The following is a 24,447-nucleotide window of genomic DNA, read 5'->3' on the forward strand; positions in this document are numbered from 1 at the left end:
GGAGAACGTATAGGGCACTACACTCAATGGACAATATATTAAAAGCTACACAATTAAATAGTTTATCCAATTATGCGCAGTTACAGTTTTTATTTTTTTGATAGTTTTACGTTTTGTCTGACATTTGATTAGCTGCATGAAGAAGTAAAAGAGCGCTGTGATAAAGTGTTGTTCTGCACCACACAGAAATAGAAATATTTCAAATTTGATTTGTTTGTGTGATTATTATCTTTGTAAATGATGTAAAAGCAGATAAGTAGCAGCTCCTGCAGGTTGCATGATCTCGTTTGATGGTGAAGGTGTTCCTAATAACGGGACCGATGAACACATGAGTTCATTATTATTATTATTATTATCATTATTATTATTATTATCAAATCATATTGTAAAATGCTGTATTCCGCTAATGTTTTTTCCATAAAATCTTATTTGTGAGCTCGTGTGTTTTTAAATGTTTCCAAGCTGACAGAGTATCTCCAGAGAAGTCTCCTCCTTCTTTGCTCCGTTCTCTTCCGTTCTTTCTCCTCCCTTCACTTCAACCAGTCACCCATTTGTCCATCTCTACTCTACACATCCCGATTTTCGCATCGCCGCCTCCGTCATAATGACCAACGATTCCCCGGAGGAGGAGAGCCGAGGAAGGAGGGTGACTCGACCGAGCCGAGCAGACGACAATGTCACCATCCTGACATCATCCATGGATGTTTACAGAAGCCGGAGCCGAGCCAGCAGCAGCAATGACGCTGTTGCCAGCTTCACATCCTCCGCGGACCTGAGCACCTCCTCCCTGGAACTGAGCATCCAGACGCGAATCTTTAAGATAATCGTTATTGGGGACTCCAACGTAGGGAAGACGTGCCTCACCTTTCGCTTCACTGGCGGAAGCTTTCCTGACCAGACTGAGGCCACAATCGGCGTGGACTTCAGGGAGAAGGCAGTGGAAATTGAAGGAGAGACGATCAAGGTAACATTTTAAGCTTGTCTGCATGTGAATCGGAGGTGTTTCCTTGTCCCCTCCCCCTCATCCACAACCGTACTGATTTTATAGCATCACTGACGGTTTTTCCCAGATGTCTTCTCTGTTGTCAAAGGCAACAATGACTATTTGTTTCCGTCAAAATTATTATTATAAATCGGCACAAATTTGCCATTTTTGTCATTCGTTAAAAAATAAGCCAGTATAAATTATCGGTGAAGTTTTAAGAGGTGAGGTCACTAGATACAGTAAATTGTAAATACCATTGATTATGACAGATCAAGATTAACAACACAATCTAAGGCTGAGGTTTTGATCATAAGGGTGTCTTGTGGGAAATGATCAAATTCCACTTTATTTGTCCAAAAAATATTTAATATTTATGAATATATCTTTCATAATTTGTCTATGCCAGTGATGTGTGGTTACAGGAAGAACGATTCCATTCGATCGCAGGTCCAATAGATCTTTGTATTCACATTCTCCTATTGTCATGTACAACATAATAAGTTATGGTTTACTGCGAGTATATCGGCTTTGTGTTCAATTTGACAAACATTTGAAGATTGCACAATGAGTGAGTGAGTGAGTGAGTGAGTGAGTGAGTGAGTGAGTGAGTGAGTGAGTGAGTGAGTGAGTGAGTGAGTGAATAAATTTCGATGAGATTAGCATTATTTTAGTTTTTTTATAAAATCATGACATTTTTTGTGCTAATGTAAAAATGGGTGACTTGGCTCAATAAAAGTTAGCAATCACAACTCTTGGGAAGAGAACTATTATTTATCATCACATAAAACAAGACTTTTTGGAAAACCTCAGTGGATATAAAAAGCTGTAGATGTAAAAGTAGATGTACAAGGACTGTACGAAGGGTAGCGGAAGAATGGTGACATTTTCCTCAATCCCTCAATGTATACATTCAACAAAAAATAGAGTCAGCGGTGTCAAACTCATTTTTATCACGGGCAGCTTCCCTCAGAGGACCGTTATCATGGTGACACCAAATAAATGTATTATTATCCACCAGTATTATTACACATACATAACAAAGTGAAGGATTACTAGTTTTGGAATTAGACATAATATGGTTTGTTCAATTACTGTAAGAAAGGTAACAAAGAATCCTGCAAAATTATTTAATATACATGCCAAGATTTTGGTACAGTTTTTAGCAAGGATTGTAGAAGTTGACATAATGTTATTTTCTCGGGCCACATACAATGGTGGGACGGATCTGGCCCCTGAGCTTGGGACCTGACATGGGCATCAATTTTTTCTATATATAGTGCACTTGAGTGATTAAACCTAAGCTACAGACTCAATAACACCTCTGCCAATGTTCGTCACCTCAATGCTGACGTTTTGATCTTTTTTTTCAGGTTGTGAGATAAATAGAACACTGCCAAGCTTTGCACTATGTTGTGAGACTTCATAGGATTTATGTTGAAAATCCAGAATTCTAGATTATACCATATGCACTGACTGCATTGCAGGGGCTAACTTGAAAATTATGTTTTATGTCTGGATCTCGTAAGGAATGTCTTCGCAACACATATGTCAATATACTTTATTTAGAATAGAAACCTATTGGAGGAGCGGTACGGTGACACACTGATTAGCATGTCCGCCCCACAGTTCAGAGGGTGCGGGTTCGATTCCATCTCTGGCCCTCCCTGTGTGGAGTTTGCATGTTCTCCTCGTGCCTGTGTGGGTTTTCTCCAGGCACTCCGGTTTCCTCCCACATCCCAAAAACATCCATGGTAGGCTGATTGAGCATCCCAGCTTGGCCCTATGTGTGAGTGCGAGTGCGAATGGTTGTTTGTCTCTGTGCACCCTGCGATTGGCTGGCAACCGGTTCAGGGTGTATCCCGCCTACTGCCCGATGACTGCTGGGATAGGCTCCAGCACCCCAGTGGGGTCAAGTGGTACAGAAAATGGATGGATGGATGAATGAATGGATGGATGGATGGATGGATGGATGGATGGATGGATGGATGGATGGATGGATGGATGGATGGATGGATGGATGGATGGATGGATGGATGGATGGATGGATGGATGAATGGAGAGACTACCACCCTTTTTTGTTTTGATGAAGGTATTAACTAACACATCGGTGTACCAAGATGGAGTGGTCAGAATCAAAATTGTCACTGATATACCTGTCAGTTTTGTCTAATAATAAAACATAACAATATAATAATAATCTGACAACCACACATTTGTCATCTAATATGTTCGTCAGAAAAAAAGACTTACTATCTAATCTTCAGGTGCAGGTATGGGACACAGCTGGCCAGGAGCGATTTCGGAAATCCATGGTGGAACACTACTACCGTAATGTCCATGCAGTAGTGTTTGTTTATGATGTCACAAAAATGGCTTCCTTCCGCAACCTGCAAACATGGATAGAGGTGAGTTAAATATCCATCTGTCCGTCCGTCCGTCCATCCATCCATCCGTCCGTCCGTCCGTCCATCCATCCATCCATCCATCCATCCATCCATCCATCCATCCATCCGTCCATCGGAACCGCTTATCAATTAATATAATTTCTTCACCCTAATCTCCTCATCTGTCCATCTTTTTCCAGAATCTCCATCTCTACTAGGATGTATAGGGTTGCTTACTCATTGTTGTTGACACGCTAATAATTCAAACAACTAATGTGAGTTTTCCAACTAAAAAACAACAAATGTCATTATGACGTGGTAGAAGGGAGTGGTGAGGGTCTGTTTTTTGAACGTGTCATAGCCAATCTGTTTTTAACCGTTTGACATTGTTTTCTCTTGCTACATCTTATTGAAAAATAGTTGACAGAATATGACCATGGTAGCTTTTTTCACCTCGTTTTGATGCCAGGGAAATAATCCAAATACGTTAATAAATTAATTCAATCGTCAACTCATGGAAGTTTTTCTACCAGACACGATATGTTATCAATATTTTCACAATTTCAAGGTTTACTTCATGCTGTGGGTTTACTGATCATATCATTATTGTTATTTAGTTCCACTGATATATTTTAGTCAATTTCCTCACTGATACACAACTACATAGTTGGTGACCTAACTTTGTGAAACACTGGACATTGATAACAAATAAAAGTGTTTCATGTTTAATGCTTACTAAATCCTAGAATTTGCTTAGATATTCAAAGTGTTTTCTTTTACTGCAGGAGTGTAACGGTCATCGAGTTTCAGCATCAGTACCTCGAGTCCTAGTGGGGAACAAGTGTGACTTAGTGGACCAAGTACAGGTCAGTACACTTAATCATTCCGTACAACAGAGGGCTTAATAATAGATAAAAATCAGAATCATCAAATTGTCAAGTAATTGTCACAGATTCTGACTGACTGTTGATTAGTCACAATCGCAATGAAGGCAACATAGAATGCTCGGGAAGTGCATATTGACAACAATCGATATGAGATAATGAGTCATAATAATCACTTTCTCCAGGTGCCATCCAACATGGCGTTGAAGTTTGCAGACTCCCACAACATGCTGCTGTTTGAGACATCTGCAAAGGACCCAAGAGAGAGTCAGAATGTGGACTCAATTTTCATGTCACTGGCCTGTCGACTGAAAGCCCAAAAATCTCTCCTCTACAGAGATGTGGAACGAGAGGACGGGAGAGTACGACTCACACAGGAGACTGAGACAAAGAGCAATTGTCTTTGTTGAGGACAAGAGCAACTGGTAGAAGTAATGGAATGGAATATCATACATCTAAACAACGGTGCATGTCGAGGCGAGTGAGGAGAGTGATGACAGGCATGTAGTCTTTATGTGTTTTTACTGGCTTCAGGAGCAAGATGATGCTTATGTCTGATGCTGAAGGAAGAGGAGGAAAGGCTCTGGGCTTTAGCCCACGGTTAGAGGGAAAATGTGCTCATGACGGAGCGAAGGAAAGACGAACTATACAGTTATTATGAGTTCTGAAATGAGTCTGCTTTGTTTTACTTTATTGTAAGGTACCGGAATTTCCTCAAACAGTGGCCCTCTCTGCTCGAGATGGTGCCTAGTTGTGAAGTTAGTCAAGGGGTTTAAAAAAAAATTTGCTAGAGAAAGGTATTGCGGATTGGAAAAATAAATAAATAATAATAATTTGATGTCTGCTGAGAAGGCATAAGCGCACTTCACTGAAGAGACATGAAAAAAGTTACTAAGGAGTTGGAAACAGATTTTCGGACTGCTTTTATTCCACACAAGGCAGTAATATATAGAAAAATACAATATAATATAAAATATATAACATATGTATACAGTATTGTAATGCAGTCTTTTAATCAAATATAATTATGTGTGAAATCATAAAATTCTACAATAGGAATAATGAAAAACATTTGTACAAGTAACGGCCTCCCTCAAATCACAACCTTACCCTTAATCAACTTCTGCTCTGAAGTTGAGTAATTAAACTGCTGGTCACCCACTATAGGAGCAAGTATGGACTAGTCCAGATCACTTGATAAAAGGCTCTTTACTGGCTCTTTACATATCCTTATCAAATTAGTGTTCTCTAAATTGTTTTGACCTGAAAATCAGAGTTTGCCCTTTTCTTCATACTACCTTTGCCTTAACAATGCATCTTGGAGTTTGATGAACCAGTCAACAGAGAGACACTTGCGGAGCTAGAGGTCACTGCCGCCCCCCCATTTTTTTCCAATTTTTCCAGGAATTTCCTGGAAAATAGTCATTTTTTGATGAATCTTTTGGGGTTTGAAAAAAACAACTTGAGTACCCCCTGAGATACCGTTGACCCTCGCGTGACCCACCCCCTCCCCTCGAGGAAACAATTCCTAGCTCCGCCAGTAATGACAGAAGCTACAGGGTTAATTTAATTTTGATCTTTTAAAAATATGACTTGTGTAAAATCACTGTGAACTCATTAATGAAAGGGAAACATCACACATTATTGACAGTTAATGTGTGTAACACAAGAAAAAAAAACATTCGTAGAATTGTCACCGCATAACCATGAGGGAAATGTGTTCTGTATTCTGTTGAGGATGATGTACGGTATATATACTGTTTAATAAATATCCTTCTCGTGCTCTTCCTCAGTACAGTGGCTTATCCCATTTTGCTTTTACTCAATGAAACGAGAGCACAGGAATTCTTGCGTTTTCATCCCTTTCTCTATTAAAGTGTATGCAATCCACATTTGTTTCATTTCCCCCATTTACCCAAAGGACAGCTGAAAATTGTACAGAAATGATGATCACTATTTATTGTCCAAAGACATGTAATATGCTTGACACTGAGATAGCTGCCACATTGAGTTTCTGGGTCAAGAGACACGATGTTGTGGTTCATATGGAGATCTTTCAGATCAATGAGTGCTTGTGCCAATCCTTCAAGATGATAGTCAGGATTTATTATAAACGGAGTGAGTCACAGCGGTTTGTGAAGGGCACTGACTTCTGCTACCTTCATATTTGTTGCTCTTCAGTTTACAGTTAACATGCACATCCATCATTTAGCTGCACATAAGTAAGACAAATCTGACTTGAGGAGTTACCCCCAAACAATGCAGAACATAACATCATTGTATTCTCATTGCATTGAATCGACCCCTTTAGCAGAATTGTTGGTGTGGAAATCCAAGTACATTATTTATCCTCTAAGGTAGATAAACACCCGAGCCAAGGATACCAAAAATGGCCGTGTCGTGGCTTTCAAGGTGCCTTTAAAAACATCATTACAAATTGAATGCATATCAACTCTGCGTCAACTGCTACAGTGACAGCCAGAACAGTCCAGTCCAATTTATTCAATGCACTTCAAATACTGAATGATTATTTCAGAATTGTATTGGTAATAGTTGCTGGCATTCAGTATCTGATATGTAATAAAGAATTATAGTACTGTTTACCACACAATGCATCTGTAATTCAACTAATTGTTTAATTAGCTTACTGATGATTTTACATTTTATCTAGTTCCAAGAATTATTTTTAAAAAGCCCCAAATTCAATGTTCAGCCCATCTGCCAACCTTGGGTGAAAGAATCTGCTCAGAATTCACAGCTGAGGAGCAGGTGGATTGGAAAACAACACCATTGTGTACAGTAGTACATGCACCACAATTTAAAGGCCATTTGATTTTTCTTCAATTTGACTCTAAAGCTGACATAATTTTTACTCACATATCCAAATTTATTAATACTGTGATCAGTCCCTCCGTGACTCCCACCAAGACATTAATAGGAAGCTATTAATGGCACCATCATCTCTTACCAATGAGTGAACTGATAGACAGCCCCATAAACAAATAAATGAATCAATATATATATATCAATATATATATCAATATATATATCTATCTATATATATATATACATATATATATATTTTTAAATATTTCTTACTTTTTTGGGGGGGTGGATCGGGCATTAGTCGGGGTAACCTAAGGACAGCAGCATCAGCCTTTCCTGAATGTGAGCAGCCTTGGAGATCAGTAGAGGAAGAAACCAGAGACGTCACAGAGATGCAAGCAGCAGTAGCTAGCTGCCTGACCACTAATCACACATAAACTACCTACTACGAGCTAACCCTGCTGCGTTCTACATGCTTCGTCTTTGATTGATCGAAAATTCAAATTTGTATACCAGACTTCAACCGAATAGCGATTTAACAAACTCGCTGCACGAGGGATCGTTTTACGGGTCCGAATATTTGTTGCACCTCTCGTCTTGCATCCTGCTGGCAGCCTATTTTAGCTAGCAAGAACACTCTACCTTGGCTAGCGTTAAGCTAGCCAGCTAGCTAGCTACTCCTGTCGCTAACGGTGGTTAGCTAGCTAGCGAGCTGTGCTAACTTGCGTCATGGATGAACTACTAGTGGAAGTGAGGGGAACAAGTGGTGCCTTTTATAAGGTAGGTTGATTTCCCCCGGCCCCCCTTCTTCTCTCTACATCTCTATTCAAGTCAACATACAACGCTTACGCGACAAGTATACAATCCAGGCTAGCCATTCACATTGGACTGGCGTTGATTGAGGTACCTGCTCTGGCCTCCGCTGCCCGGGATGTAGACGCAGAAAAAACTGTAAACAAAGCTAAAACTGTGACGATTTGAGATCTCATGGTGGATCATACCTTGGCAGAACTGAAGTAGAAACAGTGGCGTTGTTGAATTGAATGTAATGAATATCAGCGAAGCAGTCGTTGATTGGCCCGATCATTACTATCAATCTTATTTGGATTGGTCTTCATCTTAAGTTAATTGGCATTCGTTTTATGTCGGAATTCACAAGGTTGCTATGGTGTTTGGTTGAAAGTGGTACCTGGTAATATGGTGACATCTGTTGAGTGGTACTATGACCAGGTGGTTGCTACCATACTGTATAGCGATTGCTGAGAATTCATTCATACCAAAGCAAACAAGTTACAATGTCGTCCCAGGAAAGGATCGTTCTAGGTTTTCAATGTACACGGATGGCCATTTGTGAACACCATTGGCTGTCTTAGATACTATATTGGTTACACTTATAATTTACAATTGTAATAAACAGTGGTTATAGTACATCTCCCTCACAAGTGAGGATTTCTTGTTTCACAAATATCTCATACAGAGTTTGTACATTTGTAGATAAAATTGTTGGTATCCTCTGTCAATGGAAAATATAACCACAGAAATAACTAAAAGCTGACAATAAAAGCTGAAAATTGAATGAAAATTAACCAATTAAAGTCAGACATTGAAATGTGATCGAATTGTGGCATTATGGTCCACTCTTGAAAAGCAAACTGCTCCGCTTGTCACAAGTTTGAAGGGGGCTTTTGATCATTTGCTGCCACACGTGTACCAGGATTTAGATCAGAGGTTATCAAAGGTCTACTGCAGAATAGTCCAGTGTTTTGCTTTTACCCATTCTTGGGCTGTCATCTTTTCTTGGTATGCTTAATTTGTTTGTGTTTCAGACCATAAAGCTGATGTGTCTTGACTAAAAGCTTAAAATTTGTCTTGTCTGCACATTGGAATTTCTCCTGGAAGCTTTGTGGGTTGTCAGCATGCTGTTTGGTAAATTCCAGTCTCATATTTGATTGTTCATTTATGATTTATTTTCAACAGCGATGTCCTCTTAGGGCATCTTCCATGAAGTCTACTCGGGCTCAAACGACGACGAATTGTTCAACCTGACTCGGTCCCTTCAGCTTTTGAGTTCACCTTCATAAGTTTTATGCAATTGTTCTGGGCTGTTTTGTTACAATTTTTCAATTTGTCAAGTTTTCTCTTGTGGCCATGTCTTAAATTTCCAAATATCATGTGTAGTTGTTTGCACAGGGACTTCAAGCTGCTTAGTGATGGGCGTATAGCCTTTATCTTTGAATGGATTGTCTGAAGTTATTTCTAAAATACTGAGACAATGCTTTCTTTCACTTTCTCTGGTCTATGTTTAGTGTAGTCAACAAATAGTACAAGTTCCTGACACCCTGTAAATAGTGGAACTAATTGGTTACACGTTTTAAGACTCTAATTAGAGGAACCCAAGAGATTTAATACGTTCCTGTGGTTAAATTATTTAAATTAATTATATTGTTTTTTTAGGGGGGGTTAGGGTCATCATTTTTGTCCAGGTCTGTTTCATGAGTGTTTTTTTATATATATAGTTCTGTTGAACCACAATTAAAAAAACAATGTCAGATTTTCATCGGTGAGTTTTTCTTGCATTTTTGTTCACAATTACTTTCGACAAATTCAAGTTATTTCTATGACCACTATGGGTTTTTTCTTTTTTTTACCAGAGGGGTACCAACAGTTTTGTACATGCGTTTACTTGACCAATTAATGGACTAGGTCAAGGGACATACTTTCAGCCCATTGGCAATTTTAGATTGCTCCCCTTCTCCTTTATGTTTGGCTCCCTTGCATCTGTTAGTCACAGTTTGTTAGGCTTGTGCCATCCTGCGGCAAGCCAAGTTTTTCTGGTGTCCTTCAGGGCATGACATGCAGTCCTACTTTGAACATTTGATGGATAGGTACAGTACAAATCCATAGTATTTACAGTTTAAGAGTGAGCTGAACTGCCCAAACAGATTTAATCAGTTTTGGGGTACACAAAACATTTTAGACTAGAGTTTGCCATCAGAATGTTAACATTTTGTGTTTCTTATAGTTTTTTTACTTGTTTCTTTTAGGCATTTGTGAAGGATGTCCATGAAGGCTCAATCACAGTTGCATTTGAAAACAAGTAAGTTATACAATGTTTATTTCCAATAGCGCTTTCACAACAGCTATCGCTGTGACAAAGCGCTTTACAAAACCATGTAACATAAAATAACAATACAACGGAACATATCGCATACAACAATAATACAAAACAACTTTGCCACAGTATCGACAAGCTACAGTACAGCAGCTAATGATGAAATAAATGTGTGCTGTGCTTCCATACCAGTTGGCAGCCAGAGCGCCAGATCCCATTCCAGGATGTGCGATTTCCTCCTCCAACAGGGTTCTGTAAAGAGATAAATGAGAGTGATGAGGTTGAGGTGGGATTCTTTTAATTTCATCTTTCCTAAACATCTGAATGAAATTTAAAAAAACAAATGTTGAACAATGATGGCATGTTTATATTTATGTTTTGTCCATGTTTCTGCTGAGTAAAATTTACTGTGTGGGTTTTGGCAGGTGTATTCCAGGGCGAATGACAAGGAGCCATGTGGATGGTGGCTGGCCAAAGTTCGCATGGTCAAAGGAGAGGTAGGACTCAGTCCAAACCGTTTCACTTTTGTTTCTGTGTTTCTGCTTAGCTTTCCATTTACAGTTTGCCATTTGAACTGTCGAGTGGGCGGGACTTGCACATACCTTTGTTTTTCATTAATTATGAAGAGAAACTTTGTTGATCTACAGGCAGTTCACCTTTTATTTCAGCTGTGAAGTTTTATAGTGAATCACAAATAATCTATGTTATCTATTCTTTTATAACTTTAAAAAATAATGATCAGTAGCTTAGCTATAGTCGTAATAGTTTGTGCTGGGGTTGTTCCCTGGGATTCTACTGAATCTACCGGTGCCATGTTTACCATGTAACAATAAAAAGATACAGTGCCGTGAAAAAGTTTGTGAACCCTTAGGATTTTACAATATATTTGCATTTTTTTAAAGAAATAACGGAGACAAGTTCACAATAGTGTTACAGAATGGTGACACATTGCCATTATGGCTGAATACAAATTAATAGGACTATATTTTAACTATAAACACACAAGAATAACAAAATAATGAAAACGCAGTTGTGAATAAGTTTGTGAACCCTTGCCAACAGTCAGAGTTAATAGCTTGTTGCACCTCCTTTAGCAGCAATGACTTCTTGCAATCTTTTCTTGTAAGTACTGACGAGTCTCTCACATCGAGCTGGGGAGATTTTGGGCCACTCCTCCCTGCAGAACTGCTTCAGTTGTCCAAGGTTTGATGGTTTTCTTTGGTGCACTGCTTTTTTCAGGTCCGACCACAACATTTCTATCGGATTTAAGTCTGGACTTTGACTGGGCCACTCCAGAACATTGAATTTTTTCTTTTTGAGCCATTCCGATGTTGATTTACTTGCATGCTTTGGATCATTGTCCTGTTGCAGCATCCAGTTTCTTCCTAACTTGAGCTTCTTTACAGACGGTTTAACGTTTTCTTCCAGAATATTTTGGTAAACCTCGGAATTCATGATTCCTTCTATGATGGTAAGTTGCCCTGGTCCTGCTGCTGCAAAGCAGCCCCATACGAGTACTCGTCCTCCTCCATGTTTTACAGTAGGGATGAGGTGCTTTTGTTGATAAGCTGTGTTTGGTCGTCTCCAAACAAATCTGTTTTGATTTTGGCCAAAAAGTTCTATTTTAGATTCATCAGTCCATAAAATGTTGTTCCAAAATTCTTGAGGCTTTCCTATGTGCTCTTGAGCAAATTTTAACCGAGCTGCAATATTCTTTTTTGATAGTAATGGCTTCTTCCTTGCTACCCTTCCATGAAGGTTATTCTGAGCCAGTCTTTTTCTGATGGTGCTGTCATGAACTTCAATTCCTTTGCTTGAGAGAGATTTCTGAAGGTCTCTAGAGGTAAGTCTGGGGTTATCAGTGACTTCTCTCACCATCTCTCTTTCTGCTCTGCCTGTTATCTTCCTTGGACGACCAGATCTTCGAAGTGAAGTAGTTACTCCATGTTCTTGGTACTTGTAAATCACTTGTCTTACAGTTGAAACATGTAGCTGCAGATCTTTGGCTATGGTTTTGTAACCTTTTCCAGATTTGTGAGCTGCAATTATTGCTCCTCTGTGGTCTGGAGACAGCTCTTTAGATCTTCCCATTGCTAGATTTGTAATGTTTGTGTCCACGCAGGTATAGCTCTACTAAATGACAAGTACATTCAGGTGCGTATACAACAAGTGTGGCTTTAAGGTCTGTCAAGTCACATGAAATTACCCGAAGTCATCTAGTATTGAAAGACATGTCACACAGTCAGTTTTAACTTCTATAGGTGGAAAGGTTCACAAACTTATTCACACCTGTGTTTTGATTTTTTTGCTATTTTCTTATGCTTCCTGTTAAAACAGGGTTTTGCAGATTTGTGTCAATGCTAACTAGCCTTGTGTCAATATCCTGTAACACTTTTGTAAACTTGTCACCGTCATTTCTTTAAAAAAAGTGCAAATATATTGTAAAATCCTAAGGGTTCACAAACTTTTTCACGGCACTGTATGCTCTAATCTTTCGATTGCACACATTGTCAATTGCAGCCAATTGTGGCACTAACGAATGTTGACAGCTACGGTTGTTTTGAACTGACTGGACACAATTTTCTGTCTGTAAAATCTGGAGTCCATTGATTCCAAATCTGTTAAATCAAGGTTCCACTACAGCAAATATCCTGGTAGTCACTTTGTGTGGTCGTAATCAGCCATTGATCACTCAGTCTGAGTAGTTTACTTCACTCAGAACGGCAATGTAAATTTTTCGGCACGAGGTTTGATTTGAGTAGATCTTTCAAATGACCATTAAAGCACACACACCAATTTCGTAGGAATTTTCGAAATCTGATTATTTCCTATTCATTCTCATTCCCTGACAGAGGGTCTATGCATTGTAAACTTGCAGCCACCTGGAGGTGTACAAGATCTGCTAGATACTCATTTTGAAACTTGAATAACAATCTGAAACCCTTTATGTATACTAAATCATTGTAATGTGTTTCCGTTGATTCACCTTAATTGGTTCATGTAACCATTTTGCGTTTATCAGGATGATTCACGGTTATAAAAAATAACTTAAATGCACTTTTGATGGATGTTTCAATGCCATTCATTTGTACTTGTTGATGAATGTTTTGTGTGTCTAAAGTTTTATGTTATAGAGTATGCTGCATGTGACGCGACATTAAACGAGATTGTCACACTGGAGCGGTTACGACCGATCAATCCCAACAAACCAGCCACCAAAACTACCTTCCTCAAGATCAGACTCGATGTCCCTGATGATCTACGACAGATGTAAGATTCCCAATGGCTTCCATGGACAGAATGGGGACTCAAAGTATCTGTCATACTTTTGGCAGCAATGCATTCAAATACTGCCTGAACCACATAGTTTGAGACTTCAGTCACAGTCATGTGACTTAGAGTGCTACACGCATCGACACAGGGTTTGACACGAGCCCACGCATCATGGTTGACAGCGCCATCACTACTTCAGTCCAAATCCATATGTGAAAAAGTGTGAACCTTCCCAGTGGCTTTCACCTAGTCCGCCAATCAAAATTATTCCTATACTATAGTGCAGCAGCTTATTCTGGAGATCTAAAACAGAATGACATATAAGAATTGCAGGCTAGCTGGTTTTAGTTAGGACACAGGCCAAAATGGTCTTCATTGGACAGTTCTGAAGTGAAACCATTGCTGACAAGAAGAAAACACAAAGGCTTTTCTCAGATTTACCTAGAAAACTTGATCATCCTCGAGACTTCTGGAAAACAATATTTTGTGGACTGAGAAGCTCATCGAAAATCTGAATCGTTTTATGTAGGAACACACAAGAAATATCAGGAAGGGGGCAAATGGTTTTTAACAGCAGTATAGATTGTATAGTACTACGTAGTTCGTCTATGTGTGTAGAACAACTTCGAAATTTAATGCAGTCACTTGTTCATTTTTGGTGATTATTTATTTTTTTAATTCTTGAATTGTTGCCCATGGCGAGGCTTGCCTAATCATTGTGCCCAAAACAATTGAATCGTGATTGTTAAGACACACATTTTCCTTGCATTTTTAAATAAACCAGAATGGTCTAATAATATGATTGTTGACTCCTTGATATCAGGTGCTCTAAGGAATCGGCGCACAAAGATTTCAAGAAGGCTGTTGGAGCGTTCAGTGTCACCTATGACTCTGAGAAGAAGCAGCTGGTCATCTTGGTTCGTGTTTCTTTTTCAAGATTGTAGATACAATATTTTTATTATACTTGTTTAGCAACAATCAGGATGCACTGCAAGAGTGGAAATGTTTTATTTGACTACATTCAACTTGTCTGCACCTACCCCACTGATGTAAGATGAACTTTGAATTGTTTTAACAGTCGGTGAATGAGGTCACAGCGAAGCGGGCCAACATGATGAGTGACATGCACTTCAGGAGCCTCCGCACCAAACTGTCTCTCATGCTGAGAAATGAAGAGGCCAGCAGACAACTGGAGGTACGCACGCACATACATCACACACACATACGCAAGAGTCTGAAGCTTTAATATTCCAACAATAATTTAATTATTTCTGTCCATCAAAAGTACAAGTCCAACCCATTCACTGTGATTGTGTTGCTTGCAGAGTTCCCGACAACTGGCATCACGGTTCCATGAACAATTTGTAGTGCGTGATGATTTAATGGGACTCGCCATTGGGACTCATGGGGCCAACATTCAGCAAGCACGTAAAGTCCCTGGAGTCACTAATATAGACCTGGATGAAGAGACATGCACCTTCCATATTTATGGAGAGGTATGATAGCCCAACTGTTCCCAATGGCCTCGCAATAGATAGCTGCATCTACCCTTTTAGTTTGGTATTTATTCACGTTTAATACAGCTCAAATCTTTCTACTGTATTTTATTATATTGTTTCTTGACAAAACCGGACAATCACAGACAAGTTTTTTTAAATCAATAATTTTGTTGCTAGTCATTCTGCTTTGATACTATCCTGAATTTAAATGCCTGGTGGGATTCGAGAACACAAACTAGCAAGTGTCGCTAATACACATTTTGTTATTTCGTAGGCGTACTTTGTTTATAATTGGATGCCTGATGATATATCATATATTTACATTCTTTCTCTTGAGGTTTAGCCACTAGTCTGCAGAACAAGTTTCATACCTCTGTCTGCCAATACAAAAATGTTACTCCCTATGTGCAGTGAATGAAAGGGGAGAGAAAAGATTTTGGGAGCCTTGTTATTCTGTTGTTCCAAAATAGTTCCTCACATACTACTTTAAAAGTCCCGAAGAACATATTGACATGTTTGGTGTGTATTCAAGGACCAGGAAGCTGTCCGTATTGCTCGCAGTTTCCTGGAGTTTTCCGAAGATATCATCAAAGTTCCCCGGAACTTAGTAGGTGAGTAATTCACTCCACCAATAGGACTGTGGGGCCTGTGGCAGTGGAGTGTCTTTTTTTTTTTTTTTTTTTTATAATTGTTGTTAAGTATTTTGGATTATTGTTTTGTGTACAGAAGAATGAGTAATTGTGCTTAAATTGACTCACAATCAAGTGCAGAACTCTAAACTCTGCAGCTCAGCAATTATTATGACACGATCAGGAAGCAGCTTCATTTTAAGTAACTTAAGTAGATTGCGTACCAATTTCTTATACAATTATTTTTTTTGCTATTTCTGTAAGTGAGGGACCAAATTCTGACACAGACAGTAGAAATCCACCAAAAAGTTTTCTATTTTTCTATACAGTACAGTAAAGCTGCAAAACTCTACTTATGCCGAAGTGAAACGTTTCAGCTCACTTAAATATACAGTGGATCGCTGCATGCTCACAGTTTGGCACAAGAGGATAATGAAGCAAAACCACTGTGCATAGATGAATGAAAAAAAGTGGTGTGTTCCTAGTGTCAAGCCCCTCGTGCACCAGAGGCAATGTCAGAAGTGTCTTTACTTGGGATAAAAAGAAAAAAAGAACTGGACAGTGTCTCAGTGGTGCAAAGTTCACAGTAAAATATTGAATACATTTGGGATGCATTTTTATAGAATGTCTTTTGTGAATAATATTATTTTTCCCTTTAGGCAAAGTAATTGGGAAGAGTGGTAAACTGATCCAAGAAGTGGTTGATAAGTCTGGTGTGGTGCGGGTTCGTATTGAACCAGAAAATGACAAAAAGCCTTCGGTGGCATCCTCATCAGCGGCAGCGGCAGTCTCAGCAACGGATGATGTAAGTCAGAACGAATATATCTACTGTAAATAGGTCAATGTTTAAGACAATTATTGCTAAAGTTATAGTATACATCAAATATGGAGCTTTGTGATTTATAAAAAAAAAAAAAATGAACCGAGGGCAGACATGTGCTACTATGGGGAAATGCACTTGTCTTTTCTGTAGGCATACTCAAGCCTGTTTCAACCAAAATCTGGCCATTCTAAAATCTGCCAAAAACCATCAAAAAAACAAGTCTAGGTCAGAAAATGTTTGGGCCATTAGCGAGGACAAAGTAAGCCTTAAGGTTGTGTACAGTTTTGAGAAATGCTTGAATAGTTCTATTTTGAATATGTTTGTCATAGGGAATGGTGCCCTTTGTATTTGTGGGGACCAAGGAAAGCATCTCAAATGCAACGGTATTGCTGGACTATCACCTCAACTACCTTAAGGTACATGAGAAATTGCATACTCAAGTGTTTGCGGTACAGTTATATAGTACATCAATCTCACATGAGCTGACGCCCTTGCAAAGTTGTGTTGTTCTGCAAATATGACATGGTTATTCAATGTTGCAACATTGCTCTCAATCACTGTAGGAGGTGGACCAACTTCGTTTAGAGCGTCTCCAGATTGACGAACAGCTGAGACAGATAGGAGGGGGCGGCGGTGCAGGAGGAACAGGGCCACGAAATCTTAAAGACAAAAGCTACGTGTTTGATAATGGCACGGGCCTTGGAAGAGGAACAGGAGGAGGGAAACCTTATGGGGGAGGAGGAAGAGGTGCTCGAGGGCGAAGAGGCGGCGGTGCCGCTTTTGCCTCAGGTGCGGCTTCATTACTACTTCATATCCTGTACAGTAATCCCTCGTTTTTCGCGGGAGATGCATTCCCGAACCACCCGCGAAAAACAAAGATCTGGGAAGTAGAAACAGTGTATGCATTATTTAGAAATGTAATTACCAATGTATTGAAATTGTCAATTTGAAGTATGCTTTTCCTTGGCAAACAAGGCAAAGTGTCCAACCACAGAATTACCACACTACACTAACCCAGGGGACAACATACATAGCGAAAACAAAGTGAGTCACAGTTGCGCATGAATCTCCTGTTGCATTGTGATCCTATACACAATATTAAAGCCTAAATTAAATATTTTTACGCTACATAAACCTTTCCCGTTCTCTTAATAACCATTCCCACACTATTCTGTCCATGTATTGTACCTTTACAGTAAATAAAAGAACAAACGCGTGACTTTAATCAGCTGCTGGGGATTCTCTCCTGAGCAGAAAACATTCGCGTCATCTGCAAAAGTCACATACTTCAATACTATATTGGAAGCATTGCATATGTCGTTCATCCACGATATGAATATTTTTAGTCCTAATATTAACTTGTGGCATTGCTCACTCTAGGTACAAACTCAGAGGCATCCAATGCTTCAGAAACTGAGTCAGACCACCGGGACGAGCTCAGCGATTGGTCCCTGGCTCCCACAGAAGAGCTAATGACAGGAGGTGGGACATTGCCAAGAAGGACAGATGGAAGGAGGAGACCGGGTGGGGCAGGACTTCGAGGGCGAGGTGGAAGAGGAAGAGGAGCATATAAAGGAAAGTCGTTTAAATTTGGTTGAAAACATAACGGTAGAAAAAAGCAATACAGTAAATAACAACAATGGATAATGTCTTCAGGTGCAACAATTGGAGTCACAATAACAATTGAAAAACACAAGCAATGTTTCATGGCCTCGCATTGCCTGTCAACCAAGATGGAGCGAAAGCTTGCATATGAGTCAAGCACGGACAGTTTGTCATTCTGAAGAGAGTTCCACATTGATGGGCAGCAAAGTTGAGCGCTCCTTTCTCTTTTTCAGTCCGGACACGTGGAACAATTAGGTGAATGATAGGGAGCGCAAGGTATCGCAGCTTTTAGTTTTTTGCAGGAGAGCATTTAAGAAGAGCCTTATAAACCAGACAGCCAGTGCATGTGCCTGCGGGTACTCATGAGCAGATCCATTCAAAATCGAATGACTCTGACATGGGTGCTAGAAATGTGATTGGTACATCGCTAAGGACATTCTTCAATGTTGGCATATATAGGTAATAATTTGAAATACAGTGTATATGAGAATAACTTGAACTGTCCCATTTAGGTGACGATGTGCAGTGGAGCGACCCAAGGCCTCGTCATATTAGAGAGCCCAAGACAAGAGCACAGGAAGACACCTTACAGGTACTGTCCTTTATACATACCAAGGGTGTGCTGACTGCACTGTAGTATAACTAGATGATGTGGTTTTTAAAAATTGATAACATAACAGGTAGCATGGTGTATAGGTCATTTACTGAAAACTCTAAATTGCCCAAATATGTCATTTGCATCAGTCCTGTGATTGACTTTTGGTCACAGGGTTTACCCTACGTCTTTTTCTAAATCTACTGGGATAACAGGTTAGTTGCTTAAAAAATGTTGAATAAGATTTCACTATAAAATGCATATTAGGTAGTTCTGTTAGTGTTGAGAAGACTTATTTATTGACCATGTCTTGGTTTAATGACCCTAAACATCTATTGATTTTAATGGATTTTTTGTGAGAATAGTAAGTCAAGTATTCACCGCGTTATTGTTAGAGTAATAACAGAACTATCTACCTGTAAAGAATGCTCAGATAAGCCTTCCAATGAATTTCTAATTCATTGATCAGCACTTGTATAGCTGGAGCTAGCGAGAAAATCAATATTTTTTGCATCAAACAAGAAGGTTACGTTTGCGTCCCTTTTTGTTACTACAAAAAAAATTATTCAACAAAACCTAATCCACAATTTTTCACTGAACAGTGTTGGTGCAGTATGGGCTACAAAAGAATCCATTAAATCCGTTTTGGTCTATGACTGGAGTAAGAATAGTTGGCTTGCTGTGGAGCCATTATAACACTGTAAATGAGATGCAATATATTTGTGCTGGTGATTAAAAGGATGTTATTTCTTTTCCAGGTTCCAGGTAAATTAATTCATTATGTCTTAGCCTCCATTGGTTATTATTTCATTTGAATGCATACTAAAAGTTCATTAACTACACATTTCTTTGAAGTCCCTCCTCCACGTGGTCCAGGTAGGCATATTTGGAGAGATACCACTTGGCTTGGGATTGAGAAAAATTGAGGCTGGATGGTCAAGATCAGGAGCCAGATTTATATTTGTAATGCCTCTTCACCAGAAAGTCAGATACACAAGCAATGTCATTGAACAATTTGTTGAAATTGTCCTAGTTCTTCCCACGATCATGAGCTCAAACAACATTAATACTGTACTCCTTCCTCTTTGGCTCATGGCTCAGTAGTGTATGAATTGGTTTGTTTTAAAGCGTGTGTGGCTCACAGCTGCAGTGAGTGGCACTTTAGGATTATATATGTCATTTGGAATTACAGTATTTCACTTTTAAGAGCATCAGGTTGGTAAATTCAAAGAGCGTAGTTTTGCATTTGTGAGCAGTGCCAAACAATTGTATTTTCAGCAGCATTTAATGAAAAACTGCGATTCGCATTTTCACCGTTTGTTGTGTAACTGCAACTTTATAGCTTTACTCAAGTTGTCAACTTGCATGTTACAGTTAATATAATGCAGAAACAAATGCAACAATGAAAAATATGACAACAAAACAGAGTAATGTTTGACATCGAAACAAATGAAAATTCAAACGCTTTACCTTATTTTGATTGTATTGTGGCAAGAAAAAATAATTCTGTTCAAGAGAGAAGTAGGTGAAAAGAAAAAATGCGATGATTAAATAACAGATAGCAAATCATTCACATTACGGGATGCGGCGGCCATTCAAAGCGACAAAGAAAGACACCTGAAGTCTACCGCCAAAGATTTTTATGCGGTAAGGCCTACCGGGGCCATGTCAAAACATTTACTTTTGTGTACGGCAAAATATGTGCTAACAATACAAAACATGCGTCCTTGACTTTTATTTATTTATTTTTTTTTGACATCCACAAAGATGGCAACACTTCAGCCGTCCGCACTTTAATGTCGCTGTGTGCAAGTGCCTATGGTAATGACAATAAAGCCAGTCGGTTTCCAGAATGCATGGCTTAATTCATTAAATAATGAAGTTCTAAGGGCGTTCATCCTTGTTAAATGAATTTAAAGAGATTTTTCCAGACCCTTTCTTGAATTCTTGAATAGCACTTGATTTAATTGGTTGGTAGGCAGTGTCTGGCTGCTATGATCTTCAGAATAAAAGGCCTTGCTTAATTAACACCTGCAATAATGTATGCCTATCAAGTTGGAAACGTTTTTTTTTTTAGGGGGAGAAATGAACATGGATCAAAATGTCACACTCATTAGTTGCTGTGTGACACTCTATTTGCTGACCCCACAGATTCGCGTGGATGGGAACAACGAACGTAGTGTGCAGCATGGAGGGAGAGGTGGAGGGCCTTCATCACAGGGTGGGCACAGTGCCGGCGGCGACGGCCCACTACGCCACCAGCAGCGGCCCGTTAGAGACCGAGGAATGAAGAAAGAGAAGCAGGACGCTCCCCCTCTGGTGAATGGCGTGTCGTAGATTCATCACTGGAGGACCTACTCACATTCAGAAATGAACCCACACTCTACTCTTCATACACATACACAAATAACCGCTCATTAACTATCCACGGATTTTCCTTTCTCGCTTTTCCCCCCCCTTTTCCGTTTTTGTCAATTGCTACATTAGACAGGAGCTTCCATCAGCATGCAACTCTGTAGGGTGTAATTGTAGTGTGAAGGGCGCTGCCAGTGTGCTACATCTGTGTACTCTTCAGTGTAGCACAGCGAGCTGGCCTGGGACCGAAAGGATGTACAGTATAGTAAGAAAGCAAGTTTCAAGTTTCTTAATGTAAAAGAAGGCTCTTGTCCAGCAAATTCATACTTAAATCTCAAGAACGCATCCGACGTTCAATTACATCACTTTTCTCCATGAGCTTGCAAAGCAACTTGGATGCTGCACATGCTATCCTTCACTTTATACCGCGAGGTTTCAACCTTGACCTTCGACTTGCTCCTTTTGTGTTTTGAAACTGCTCCTTTAACCAACATGGTTAGGGCATAGTGAGTTCAAGCCGTGACAGGAGTGCTGGTAGCACTCTGGCCCAAACAATGTGTAGTCCATAACCCTAGAAATGGCAAGATGACAAAGCATGTGTGCAAAGTCACCAGCTAGGGCAAGGTGACACGGGTGGGCAACATCATACATGACATTAATACCATCTTGTCAACAAATAATAATAATGACACGCACTCAGTTTAAACCCTAACCCAAGTACTTTATATAAAAGAAAAAACTAATTGAATTAAAGGAGACGTTCTTTGCAATTTAATGTATAGCAAATTCAACAAAAACGATTGTGCATTTGTAGTCATGACCCAACGCTTACAGCTTTTAAGGACCATGGTTCTACCAGTAAGTTCTTATGGAAGAAAATGGTTCCTGTAATGCAGTGCTATTTCTCTGGCTGACTGGCTGACTGATCATGTTCAACTTTCAGTCATTCTGTTCCTGTGATATCTTTTATAAATCATGTCCTGTTCTGGCATCATGCAGCCTGCAATTTTGCTTCTTGGTGTATTTTGGTGACTCAAGTGGAGCTCCATTACTTGCATTTAAAAAAAAAAAAATACTTGCGTACCTGTCACTGAAAGATTAACCTAATTGATTTCAGGCAGAGCAAAAAATTCATGTGGCTCATCGTGTTGAGTCAAATTTACAACCCCTCTAAGGCTGATTCTTTCTCTCTGGCCTTTTTTTTTTAAATGAACCCCTGACTGATTTGTAATTTTGTTTCAGCTTTTTAGGTCCTTGCAACACACTTTTGTGTGCCACACTCTAAATATATACAAATATCGCACTCACAACTTGCTTTCTGAGGCCAGTAGTCCTTCAATTGTGCTTGCTTTTACACAAGTGTGAATTAATTGTGATTCTTTTTCACTAACCTTCAAATTTCACACTGCAGCCAGGCTGCGTTTATAAAGTTAGCATTTCCTACAATACATCAACAACGTGGTTTGAGTACAATTAACCATTTTACTTTCCATAAACATCAACAGAATGAAGTTGTTTTGTGTTTAAAAAAAAAACGAGAGGGTGGCATACTGTATATAATGATGTCATAATTTGTTTGGAGGAAGGAATTGTACTGTTTCAAATGTGCACTTATCGTTATTTTCTTTCTTTTGTTGCTGTTTGATATCAGTTAAATGCTAGCTCTCCTGTTAATAAACTTGCTGTTAAAAAAGTATGCTCCATAGCACATTAATAGTGAGTGACATTGATAGTGAATGTCCATAGCACTGCTACAGAAGTCCAAAAGTAGTGTTATTACACAGAGGAAGAATTTCATGTGAAATAATCAGTACATAATTGTTGTATACTGTAGTGTCTCAAGGAAGAACACTATTACTGCAGTCCAATTCCAATTTTCCGTAATACAGTGCCCTAAAATTAGATTGACTTGCAATTGTCACAGTGTTTTAGGTGTACAGTAAGTTTTTCATTTAAAATAAATGAAGGGCTTGACGTTTTCGGCGATAGTCGAGGAAAAAAATAATACATCGAACCTGCTTTCAGTTTTTAGCCTTTGACAAATTAGACCAGATTATCTTTTTAAGTTTGCGTTCCTGAATTTAATCTTGTCATACACATCAAATCCTTTCATTTGTAATTGTTCTCCTATGCGAAAAATCCTTGGTGTATCATTTAAGATAACTAATGGAGAAGTTGCAAATCTTGACCAATTTAAAAAACAAAACAAACAAAAAAAAACCATTTTTACTAAATGTTGAGCCCGAATCAAATAATTGTGAAAGTGTATCTCTTCTTTTCTGGTTGTTCCAGTGTAGAAACCATAAGTATCTGTCCATTTTGTCATTTATCAACCAGGAGAATTCTAACAAAACAATTTTTAATTATATATATATATATATATATATATATATATATATATATTATACACACCCCCAGGAGTAGTAAGAGGGAGGATTAGGCTGAGATGCTATAAGTGTCAAATTGGATACAGGTTCCAGTTTAGAAAAAGAAAATTTTAAGTTTAAAAGTTGAAGTCAACCTTTCAACAGCAAGGACTTGTGTGCATTGTTGTGTTAATAGCAGTTAATACTAACAAATCGTGTTGCAAAAATCCAAGTTTGTACTATAATAGAAAATGTGCATTGAGGAGCTGGGAAACTGTTGCATGCTGCCCATGTCGAATCGATGCGATGGAATTATCTGTGCTTATGAACGTGTCATCATTCGAACACAAGAAACAGACAAAATAGAAACAAAACTCTTGAGATGAGTACATGTGACCATGGCCAACTGACAGAACTTTAGAAAGGGATACTAACAATCACAACTCAATTTTACAAAAAGTTTTGAAATGCAAGGCGATTTGTCTTTCGTTTTGTGTATTGATTGAATAGTCTCTGTGAAATCAGCCTCGCTGTACTAAAACACGACTTCAAAAGCGATTTGGATTGAACCCTTTGAAGGCTTTCCCGCTGAAATGTGTTATTTTCAGAATGAATGTTGTATGTACGTAATTTTTTCCTTTATGAGTAATACCTCTCCTTCAGTGACAGCTTGGATCATGTTCTGGCTGTCCCCTTCTAATAAAACGAATGCGAATATTTTCACTGGACTATTAACTTGATGTGACTTTTATCATGGGGGACATGTTGGTGCTAGATTTTCCATGAATGTTAAATTGAGTTGATGGTCTAAACGGGATTGAACATGGTCGTTTAAAACCTTTAATAATTATACTTTGTATGCGTGTAGGTGGTGTCTACCTGCTAGCTGTTGCTCCTAATCTGAACATTCTGAGGAGTGCCATTTTCCCCCATGCCACACAATCTCAGAAGATGAATGTTAGTTACGGTTTTAGGAACTAAATATAAAAATATCTGTGATTTAAATGTGTGATTTTGCTCATTTTAAAATGACAGTATAACAGATAAGATTGGTAATATTGCATCAAGAACCTGACTTGCATCCCTCACTCAGCATTTCAATCCATTTGGG

At 39.0% G+C, this 24,447-nt stretch overlaps 2 protein-coding genes and 1 long non-coding RNA gene across 7 annotated transcripts in view; 2 read left to right on the forward strand and 1 right to left on the reverse strand.

The window, feature by feature from the left end:
- LOC148404222 (uncharacterized) overlaps window positions 1–7,869 on the reverse strand; it is a 32,223-nt gene extending 24,354 nt beyond the window's left edge. For all 5 annotated transcript variants that reach the window (XR_015857962.1, XR_015857961.1, XR_015857964.1 and 2 more), the window contains exons 1-2: window positions 7,353–7,869; window positions 3,236–3,372 (exon numbers count right to left, since the gene is read on the reverse strand). This is a non-coding gene — a long non-coding RNA (uncharacterized LOC148404222). The remainder of the gene's footprint in view (window positions 1–3,235; window positions 3,373–7,352) is intronic.
- Window positions 491–6,143, forward strand: rab33a (RAB33A, member RAS oncogene family). The gene is made up of 4 exons (XM_088373275.1): window positions 491–964; window positions 3,250–3,390; window positions 4,155–4,235; window positions 4,439–6,143. Exons 1-4 carry the CDS (start codon window positions 605–607, stop codon window positions 4,661–4,663), a joined length of 807 nt encoding a protein of 268 aa, XP_088229401.1. The 5' UTR covers window positions 491–604; the 3' UTR covers window positions 4,664–6,143.
- Window positions 7,395–22,666, forward strand: fmr1 (fragile X messenger ribonucleoprotein 1). Its single transcript, XM_088373238.1, has 15 exons — window positions 7,395–7,859; window positions 10,124–10,176; window positions 10,384–10,477; window positions 10,617–10,688; window positions 13,313–13,461; window positions 14,288–14,381; window positions 14,543–14,659; window positions 14,790–14,960; window positions 15,496–15,574; window positions 16,252–16,397; window positions 16,745–16,831; window positions 16,979–17,204; window positions 17,796–17,988; window positions 18,531–18,612; window positions 20,767–22,666. Exons 1-15 carry the CDS (start codon window positions 7,809–7,811, stop codon window positions 20,950–20,952), a joined length of 1,800 nt encoding a protein of 599 aa, XP_088229364.1. The 5' UTR covers window positions 7,395–7,808; the 3' UTR covers window positions 20,953–22,666.
- The last annotated feature ends 1,781 nt before the right edge of the window (window positions 22,667–24,447 follow it).

Source organism: Syngnathus floridae, chromosome 1, assembly GCF_059516105.1.
Source record: "Syngnathus floridae isolate MCC-2025c chromosome 1, RoL_Sflo_1.0, whole genome shotgun sequence".
Classification (NCBI taxonomy): domain Eukaryota; kingdom Metazoa; phylum Chordata; class Actinopteri; order Syngnathiformes; family Syngnathidae; genus Syngnathus; species Syngnathus floridae.